The sequence below is a fragment of the Elephantulus edwardii genome, unplaced genomic scaffold, assembly GCF_000299155.1.
Source record: "Elephantulus edwardii isolate Elephantulus edwardi_28Jun2011 unplaced genomic scaffold, EleEdw1.0 scaffold00088, whole genome shotgun sequence".
In the NCBI taxonomy this organism is placed as follows: Eukaryota; Metazoa; Chordata; class Mammalia; order Macroscelidea; family Macroscelididae; genus Elephantulus; species Elephantulus edwardii.
This window is the reverse complement of record NW_006399838.1, coordinates 13,066,650-13,077,690: the sequence shown is the minus strand read 5'-3', so window position 1 is coordinate 13,077,690 and position 11,041 is coordinate 13,066,650. Positions and strand designations below refer to the sequence as shown.

General features: G+C 36.0%; 1 protein-coding gene across 1 annotated transcript in view; it reads right to left on the bottom strand.

The window, feature by feature from the left end:
* LOC102868388 (cholinesterase-like) overlaps positions 1-10,829 on the bottom strand; it is a 109,553-nt gene extending 98,724 nt beyond the window's left edge. The window contains exons 1-2 of the mRNA XM_006890378.1: positions 10,712-10,829; positions 698-2,222 (exon numbers count right to left, since the gene is read on the bottom strand). Coding sequence (XP_006890440.1) covers positions 698-2,214 — 1,517 coding nt within the window. The 5' untranslated portion in view covers positions 2,215-2,222; positions 10,712-10,829. The remainder of the gene's footprint in view (positions 1-697; positions 2,223-10,711) is intronic.
* Positions 10,830-11,041: the final 212 nt, after the last annotated feature.

Here is an 11,041-nt window from a genome sequence, read left to right as displayed (position 1 = left end):
TGCTCTTCAGTATTTTGGAAAAACAAATATCAAATAACATGTAATTTGAGTAATCTCAAAACCAATTCCATTCCCATCTTGTCCTTGCATTTTCCAGAGCAGACACGTTTCTTTGTGTACCCAGCACCACGATACCACTGCATAGTAACTGGAGAAGTTACATTCCTAATTACCATAAAACTGTGAACCTTATGATCTTGATCATGTTCAGTTCCATTCCCAAGAAAAATATAGATTTATAAAGGATAGTAGATTAATATGGTGAGTATTTTGCAGTATTTTGGGGTTGTTGTTGTTGCTGTTATGTGCCGTCGAGTCGTTTGCGACTCATAGCGACCCTATGTACAACAGCCCTAAACCCTGCTCTATCCTGCGCCAATCGCACTGCCTCTGACACACCCATCGCGATTACCCCAGTCACCGAATCAATCCATCTCATAGAGGGTCTTCCCCTCCTGCGTTGTCCCTCCACCCTCCCAAGCATGATGATGTCCCTCTCTAAGCATAAAAATCCTTCTAAGATTTTTTTGAAGCAATTCTGACACAGATATTGAAATTCATTACATATTAAATGAACAAAACCAGCACAGGTAAAAATAGAGTAAGTAAGGAAATCTCATCTGTTTTCAACGATGTCTACACCAGAGACCAAGTAAAATAAAATGACAAAATGAACAAGGACAAAATCAGCACTCACCCGTATTTTGCAAAATTTGCCCAGCGTTTCATTATGGATCTACTCAAAATTTCTTCAGCTTTTGTGTAATTAACTCGTCTTTCCAGAGGTAAACCGAAGACGAACTCAATTTCATATCCATGCATCACTCCCATCCATTCAGGCCAAGGAAGTTTGGAGGATCGGTGTTCAAAGTAGTAGAAAAATGCATTATTTCCAAGTTCTGAGAATTTTCTGGTGAACTCCAAAGCTGGACATATTATGTTGTAATCTCCAACAACATCATCGAGCGCCTCCCGATAATGTTCAGGTCTCTGGTCATCTAACCAGTCTGAATAATGAAAAAGAATCGATTCTTTTCCAAAGTCACTCACTCCTGGAAAGAATATGCTTAAACTTTCTTGAAATTGTTTCCTAGTTATGATGCTGTCATTATCTTTGCTGAAGCCTGGAGCACCATATACCAAAAAAGCGGTCCCTTCGTCTTTATTGACGCCTACCAAGATCTGGGTCTTTTTGAATTGTCCAAGCTCGAGTAGTGTGTCTGGCATGTCAGTGAGAAAATCACTATCCACTGTGGGGCCAAAGTTTACTGACAAGAGAGATTCAGAAGGGACAACAAATACTTCATTCAACAGAATTTCTTGGGGGTCTTTATTCCGAAGGCATTTGATTGTCTCCGTCTCGTTTTCTCTTAAACAACCAAGAAATTTAGCTAAAGTCAACGTTCTATTTCTGGCTTCATTGAGAGTCATGACAGCCCAAGGAGCATTAGAGGATCCACTCTGAAGAATGGCCCTATTGAAAAACGCATGACTTCCAGGAGAAAGCAAATGAAGGCTCACAGAAGCTGCTCCTGCACTTTCTCCAAAGAGAGTTACGCTTTTAGGATTTCCACCAAAGGCTGCTATATTTTTTTGGACCCACTGAAGTGCCAACTGTTGATCAAATAACCCCATGTTCCCTGGGGCCTCAGAATTTGCTGGTAAAGATAAGAATCCCAGGGCACCCACCCGATAGTTCATTGAAACGACAATAACTCTTTCCACCCGAGCCAGAAATTTGCCGTCATAAACATGTAACGAGGACGTCCCAGTTTGAAAACCGCCCCCATAGATCCACACCATTACAGTGGCATTTTTGGGTTTGGGTGCTGGAATCCACACATTTAGATATAGGCAGTCTTCACTAAGGTCTGTGTTTGGGTTCCACATCTCTGATCCAAGGAAGCCTGGGAAGCTTTGATCTGTGTTCTGATAGCAGGAGTTTGAGTATTTTGTGGCATTCCAGATATCAGACCACTTGGAGAGGGGCTGTGGCTTTTTGAATCGAAGTCTACCTAGAGGTGGCTGGGCGTAAGGAATCCCAAGAAAAGCTGTTACTATGCCACCAAGAACTGGTAAATTTATTCCTCTCACTCTTCCATGCTTAGTTGTAATTACAACGTCTTCTTCAGAATGTGACTTCTTGAAAAACACACAGAGGAGAAGAAACCACAAGAGATATTTGATGCATATGATTGTATTCTTGTTCTGCATAGTGATTTCTGGAAGAGAGAGGAGTTGGAAATTTTAGCAGCCTTGTGAATATAATGATTCATTTATGTTAAATAATTATCATATTTCCCATTACTCCTACAAACTATGAACATATACAATCATCTACCACAAAGTTTGTGTAGGGAAAACAATTAAAATGGGTTGGAGATATTTTAGTTTTAATTTAGGAAAGAAATAAGAGGAGTAGCAAAGTAAAAATTACTTCACTTTGCAAAAAGCTCTACTTTATTTATTGAAGGAAGATTTAATAGTTTAGTAAGTTAATATTAATGTATTTTAATACTTGCAAACAGAGACACAAACACTCAATGGGGATCTGTCACACAGATAGTATTGAGAAAACTTGATGTAACATAAGACACAAAAGAAAATATAAATTCCAAATCTGAATATTGCAGTCTAAGTAAAAATACCATCATGTTTACCAGAAATCAGAATCGGTATACTATCCGAGTTAAGAAAAGAATTATGTGCTAAGTATACATATTACTTTTATATTAAACACAATACCTGGTTGTTGAAAATGAAGAAAACTTGCTGAAAGATCAAATATTTTTAAAAAAGAAGAAAAAGAAAATGTTTGCTGAAAATCAAAGATTATACTCTTTAGTACGAATTCTATCTCAACATGAAGGAAATACATATTCTTGCAACTAGATTAATCAGTATCATCATGATAGATGAAGATGAAGTTGTCAAAGATTTCATCTTACTTGGCTCTACAATCAACATACATGAAATTAGCAGTCAAGAAATCAAAAGCTGTTTTGAACTGGGCAAATCTGCTGCCAAGGACCTTTCTGAAATGTGGAAAACCATAGATGTCACCTTGAAGCCTATGCCTAACCTCTGAGTTTTCAACTGTTCCATACAGAGTCAGACACTTCATGAGAAAGAACAATGAAGAACTGATGACTTTGAATTGTAGTACAGGTGAAGAATATTGACTTTACCATCAATGAATTGTCACAAGGACAATCAAATCTGTTCTGGAAGGAAAGCTACCAAAATACTCATTAGAAGTAACAAGGCTGCAGAGTGGAGTGGACTTGGGGGGAGGGATTGTATAACAATGAAATAATTTTTCTTTTACTTTTCAAAGAGAAGAGCAAACTGCGGGGGCAGGGATGGGAGAAAAATGCAACAATGAATGGAAATCCAAAGTCTCGAAATTTTCATTAAAATGAATAACAATAATAATTTTTTAAAACAAGTAACAATGGTGAGACTTCATCTCAAACACTTTGGGCAAGTTATTTGGAGGGACAAAATTTGGACGAAGATGTCATGTTTAGAAAGGTGGAAGGTTAGGGGAGAAGAAGACTATCAGTGACACAATGACTGAAACAATAGGATTAAGCTCAATAAAAACTGTAAGGATGGTAAAGTATCAAGCATAGTTTAGCTCTGTTGTAAAAACTGGTTTCTAAGAGTTTATGCCTATTGGATAGCACCCGTGAGCAAGAGTAATAATAGTTGGGAAGCTAAATCCTACAAGTTCAAGTGCAGTCATTTTTATAATTTCAAGTTGACCCCAGGATTGTGTCTGCAAAATAAGAAGTCTGATAGGTTGTGTGTCACAAATTTCTGCTCAAAAAATGTAAAAAGTCTGATGTGTTTTAAACACCAGCACATTTCTAGAAAGTGACAAATCCTGTGGGATCTAAGCATTAATAAAGAGGAATTTTCCACTTAATTTCTTTTTTTTTTAAAGCAAGAGTACCAATAAACAGCCCTGTCAAAAGTGACATTAAGAGTTGTTCTTGTTGTTATGTTCGCTGGAGTTGACTATGACTCACAGCAACCCAATATACAGTATCTCTGAACCTTGCTCTATGCTGGCCAATCTCGCTGTCTCTGCTCCACCTTCCCTCATGACTCCAGTTACTGGGTCAATCCATCACATCAAGAGTTACTCTTTTTAAAATTTAGATTAAAAAAAATAAATAATATTGTCAGGACAGGAGTCCTGAATGAAGGCTGCACAGTGGAATGGACTTGAGGGGAGGGATTGCGTAATAATGAAAGTTTTACTTTTCAAGAAGAAGAGTGAATTGGGTGGGAGGGGGTGGACAGGGAGCAAAGTGCAACAATGAACGAATGGAAAACCTAAGTCTCTGTAAACTTTCAATAAAACTAATAAAAATCAATAAATAATAGTGTGTGTATATATAGTGTGTGTATATATATATATATACACACACACACACACACAAACACACAGATACACTCACTATGCACTCTGAAATGTATATGGTTCTAATTACATCCTTTTGGTTCTTGGAAGAGTATAAAGTAAATCAAAAGCCTTTAAGAATTGCTGATCCAAACCATGGTTGCTTCAATAGGTAACATCATGACAGATGGAGAAAAGATTTTAACTGTCAACGACTTCATCTTACTTGGTTCCATAGTTAAGAAACTTCAGACCAGCAGTCAGGAGATCAAAAGAGGTATTGCGCTGGGAAAGACTGAGTCAGGGACCTCTCCAAGTTATTCCAGAGCAATGATGTCAGTTTGAGGATTGAGCCGCACCTGATTCAGGCGATAGTCTTTCCAATCACTTACTATGAATTTGAGAGCTGTAGAGTGAAGAAGGAATGACAGAAGAAGAACTGATGTCTTTGAACTATTCTGTTGGAGAGGAGTACTAAACATTCCAAATATTTGGTAGCGGACTGCCAAAAGAACAGGTATGTAAATCATTACCTTACTTGGGAGGGATTGGAGAGCATTATGCTAAGTGAATTAACTCAGTCCCATGAGGACAAATACTGTATAGGACCATTATTGTGGAACATGTATGAGGATCAAAGTGGGGGGGTGAGGAGAGAGGTGATGATGGGTGAGTGGGAAGATGGCAGTGGTGGTTAACCATAACGTCACACAATTTGATCGGTGGAGGGTGGTGTGTGTAAAGGAAAAGGGAAAGATCTGATGTGAAAAAAACAACATATACGAACCTCATATGTAAAGCAGTATAAAATAAAAATTTTACTTAAAAAAAATAACAGTTCTGTCCTAGAGAGAATGAAAGCAGGCTGCTCCTTAGAAGCAAGGATTTTGAAACGTTTGTCTTATATACTTTGGGCATGTTGTCTAGAGAGGCCAGTCCTTGGAAAAGGACTTGGAAAGGTGCTCAGAAGGGTGGAGGGTCAGTGTAGGAGAGGGAGACCTAGACAAACCGGATTGATCTAGTAACTGTGGCTATAAGGTCATGTGTGTACAGAGATGATGAGGTGATTAGGGCAAGGTTCAAAACTGACATTTATAGGGTAATTATTAGTCATAGTTGACTCAACAGCCAGTAACAATGACCACAACAATGTAAACATGCTTGTAAAGTTAATAATTTCTAATTATCAATTATATTGATAATTTAAAAAATGAAACTATATTTCTCAAAGCAGAGAAATGTTATGAGCTCTGTCACCAAGGCTGCCACCCCCATTGTCTTCATAATTATTAAGGGCTTTTTCCTTAGACAAATCAATATAGACTTTTTAAAAATTATTTTGTTATACAAAATTAGCCTCCTTTTTTTGTGGTTTCAACAAACTAAATGCCATCTCTGCTTGTACGTGATCCTTCCAATGGCCTGACTTAGAAATATCACTCTGAGTTTAATGTAAGACCATTTAGTTTGCTTGATTTGGGGGGAATTCTATTTAAATATTATTGTGACTTTATAAATAGAAAAATAATATTTTGTCTCTGATACTTTTCAAACTTTATGTCTACAAATAATTTTATGACAGATTATTAATGGTGAGTGAAATAACTCAGTCTCATAGGGAAAAATACTTCATAAAACTATTACCATAAAGATAGAAAGATAACTAGTAAGATGTGGATAAAAGCCCAAAAGTGGAAGGGAAGAGGGGGAGAGGGGAGAGGTTCGAGACAGGAGGAATCACTAAGATAACAGAGTTTGGTGAGCAGAGTAGGGGTGGAGATGAAGGAATTAGAAGCAACTCAATGGGGGCTTGAGAAGACAGGGCATAGAAGCCATAGATCAACGGTGGTTAATTTTATAAAACAATCTGCATGACTGACTGATGTTTGAAACACAATGTAAATGTAGTAATGTGAAGCATAATTACATAAATGATATGCAATGCTTACATGTTTTGGATACAAACCAAAATAAAGCAAAACAATGTGGGGACAAATAGTAAAATCTAATGTATAATTAATAAATATAGTACTTCAGATATTTAAAAATAATTGCTTTAGGCAGGGAGAAAAGTGCAACAAAGAAGACTGGAAACCCTAAGTCTCTGTAAACTCTCATTAAAATGAATAAAAAAAAATCAATAATTGCTTTAATACCTGAAAACTGTGTCATATTATTCTGGTGTAAATTAGTGTTAATTTATAATTTTTTCTTGTGATTTTTATTCATATGTCTGTAGAGTGCTTTTTTTATTGTTTTATTCATATATGGATTTTTTTTTCTGACAAAGATAACTATTATCACCTTGCAAATAAGATCATTAACATTCACAATAATGCTTTGTAATCATAAGTTCATTGGAAGAATGGCAATAAAATTCCATCTTTCAGCTACTCACTGTTGGATGTTGTTGTTATGTGCCGTCGGGTCGTTTGCGACTCATAGCGACCCTATGCACAACAGCCCTAAACCCTGCTCTATCCTGTGCCAATCTCACTGCCTCTGACACACCCATCCCGATTACCCCAGTCACCTAATCAATCCATCTCATAGAGGGTCTTCCCCTCCTGCACCGTCCCTCCACCCTCCCAAGCATGATGTCCCTCTCCAAGGACCCGTCCCTCCTGGCAACATGTCCAAAGTATGTCAGGCGAAGCCCCAGAATCCTTGCCTCCAAGGAGTAGCTTGGTTTAATCCTCTCCAATATGAATCTGTTTGTTTTCCTGGCAGTCCAGGGTACATTCAGTACCCTTCTCCAGCACCACAGCTCAAAAGCATCCACTCTCCTTCTGTCCTCCCTAGTCGTTGTCCAACTCTCTGATGCATAACAAGCGATTGCAAATACCATGGCCTGTATCAGGTGCACCTTAGTCTCCAGAGAGACACTGTTGCTCCTGAGTACTTTAGAGAGGTCCCTAACAGCATGCAATTTTAATGAAATCTGTAGTGTAATAGTAAAATATCTCTATATCCATATACTCACTATTAATATAGGTGACTATTTTATATATAGTGAAGCAACTTTATTTAAATATCACTGTAATTTTCATAATGAGATATTCCCTAGTCTAAACTCCAGTAGCCTAGTGGCAAGAAGCTGAACTGCAATACCAAAGACACGCAGTTCGAATCCACCAGCTGCTCCGTGGAAGAAAGATGGGCAATCTCTTCCCATATCACTAATTTCCTCTGAAAATCCACCAGTGGGTGAGCTATGGTTCGGTTCCGACTCTACAGTACACAATAAAAATAAGGGGAGGAGATTGTCCATTCTTCTCCCAGGGAGCACTCGGTGGACTCGAATCTCGTCTTTGCGATTGCAAAACTCTGAGAAAATGTTATATATCTTCAGAGCTATATTGATACTGTTCAAAATTTCATTGTTAAGTTTCTCAAGAATTCTAGAGCAAATTTGCACTATCCTTTAATAAATACTTCAACTCTTAATTCCCAAGATAAGGAGCTCTGCTGGCTGGTGAGAGCTGCCCTGCAATGACGATGCATGCAAGTTAAATCCACCAGTCGCTCCACGAGAGAAAAAGAGAGAAAAAGTTGGGCAGTCTCCTCCTGTGTGATTAATTGCCTCTGAAAACCCACTAGAGGGTTAGTTATGGGTTGGTTCCAACTCAACAGTACACGTCACCTCAATTCTTTCTTTTTTAATAACTTTTTTACATTTTAATTGTGATTTTAACAAAAGTTTACAGAGGCCTTACATTTTCTTTCATTCATTGTTTCACACTTTTATTCCCTCCACCTTCCTTCCTCAACTCCCAGTTCACTCTTTTGGGTTTTGGGTTGTTTCTTTGTTGTTGCTTTTTAATATTCATTCATTGTTACACAATTACCTTCTTCTGCTCACCCAACCCCAGTCCTCTTTGCAGTGTATTATCCTGGTCTGTTGTACAATTCTTAATACATTTATTGTAAATAATGGAACAAATTTTCACAAGTACCACTAAATATTGGATTTTAGATAACTGAACGTAATATATTGGCACAATTACATTTTCAACAGAAGGTGAGAATGTGAATATGGAATTGAAACAATGAGTTATGAGATTTGAGTGGTGCAAAACTAAAGGTGAATAATACAGTGTGAGAACTTTATTTAGCAGTCTAGAAAACCAACATCTACTGAATACTTAAGAAAAACACTCTCATTTATTTTTTAAAAAAAGACAAGACAAAAAGTAGTGTTTTCTTTTCTTTGCAGTTTCTAATTAAAATTTTAATTAGCCCCAAAACTGTCTAGCCAATTTTAAGAAGAAATATGTAATATTAAGCTGTGAAATGTCACTTATTGTCATAAATGCTACTTATTGTCATAACTGAACTGTTAACAGAATTTCAAAATAATGGGATCAGAGACTATTTTAAAGGACATCCACTTAAACTTTATAACATTTTTTCTGACTTTAGACCCACTTTTCTTGGTGAATTTTCTAAATGATTTTCCTATTGAAAACAATAATGAAATATATATTCCTATATGAAAAGAAAATTTCCTAAGATGTTGGGAAAAGTATCATTTAACTTATTTTAATGCAATCTAGACAAACCACTGTAAAATACATTTGATCAAATTAAAACAACTGAGCCTTTATATGAAACCTAGAAAGCTTGTTTTGTTACAGGCTAAGTGAAGCATAGAATTGAGGAAGTGTGTTTATAAATAGACTATAGCACTGTCTCTCAAACATTCTTCAGACACTCAGTAGGCACTTAAAGGATGTGTACAGAGAGGAGTCAGTATATTAAATCTGAAGATTATGTATGTCCTGTCCTCACCTTCAATGATGAATGTCATTCACGAATTTTTCATTCTGTGAAAATTGAATAATATGAACAGGTAATTATTACAGAACAGCCTTGGATCTTCTTTCAAAGTGTCAAGTGCTTTTAAGTTGTCATTGCACTCAAAGTATACTTCTCTAACATTTGGCCAGCAGTTATGATAAGATCAAGCAGATGCTGTTGTGAAAGCATCAAATTAAAAGAATATTTGATTTAAATGTCTTGTTAATCTGTTAAAAAAATTTTAATATTATAAATGAGCTGTGAAAGGATAAAATATTAGCCTATATTTTATAAAAGTAAAACTACGATTTTAAAATCCCCATTTGCTTAGATTTAAAGAAGCAGGATACTAAAAAACAACAACAATCAAAATCAATTAAAAAAAAAACCCTCAAAAAAACCACTACAAGAATTGAAAAGTACTTTGCAAATTCAAACAGAAATTGTAGTTGGCATTTTCCTTCTAGATTGTTAACTCTAGAAATTTGCATTGTGAATTGTAAGGACAGGTTTTCAATCTTCTTTGTGCCTTTGAAGTAACAAATGTGTTAATGAAATAAGAGTAGCATTTATCAAGGAACAGGAGAAAATTTATATCAAGAGATCTTACAAAGGCTAGTGATAATTTCTAATTAACTTTATTATCATAAAATATAGTCATAAATATTTGGAAGCATGTGTATAAACTTTAAAAGCCATATATTGTAAATAGAAATAAATATAATAAAATATTATGTTCATAAATAAATTCTATTTTAAATATACATATTTTCTTAAAGCTTAATCTCTTAATTAAGCAAATGCCTTATTAACATGATTAAAATATGTAAAAAGCCTATATACTTGGGTTAGTATTTCTAAAATAAAAATAATCTAGAAATATCTTTTAAAATGCTACAATTTAAACACAAAGAAAAATAAAGACAAAATTAAGAGTAAAGTTTGTAGTGAACAGATTTTCTTGTTAAAAAAAGAAATGTAGACCTGTCACTTGACGTTTGATGTGAAAGTTTCAAATGACAAAGTGTAGTTTAAGTACTCTATTAAACCAGGCAATAAAGGAACTGTTCACTTCATGCTATTTAAAAAAATGAAAGAGTAGAGAAAAAAAAAATAGCAAGACTAGTCAAACAAAACAAAAGAGTACTTTTGTTATTCTTCCAGGGAAAGATTCACTATACATTTATGGTTAAAATTCAGCATAAAAAGGTTTTCTCCTTAGGGAGGTCCGAAACAACATACATAACAAGGATTCTCCGGGGCTACAATTTTGCCTCATTTCTTCAGCAGTTAAATGGGCTTAACCTGAGTTCCCTGAGTAATAGGGAGATTTACTACATATGCCTATTCGGTTGCTTTATTTGTCTCATTTATAAGCTCCAGTGACTGTCTCCCCAGAGCACCAAAGAGGCACAGCAACTCCTGAAAGGATCAGAATCCAACAGGATGAATTTCACTGTCCCTTGTGCTACAAAGAGATGTAAATTCAGTGCAACTTACCCCTGAATCCTTGAAACAAAGATGATAAAGTTTGCAAGAAGTTGCGATCATGTAATACTTCAGGGAAATGCAGAATGCATCCGCTGCTCTAATCTGTAAATTGGACTGCTCTGACATTACAATCAACTGTTAGTGACAAAGCTCGCGAGACTTGGCAGCAGCAACTTGATCTGCAGGCAGCCAATCTTTACTTTCTGACATCTGTTCTGTTCAGAGGCTAACGGTATGAATGTAGCAGAGATTCATTTACAAGTGTATTGCAAGATTTCTGCTTTAGCATTGCAGGCGTTTGTCTAAAAGAGAGACAGGAAAAAGGTACAGAAACTTGTC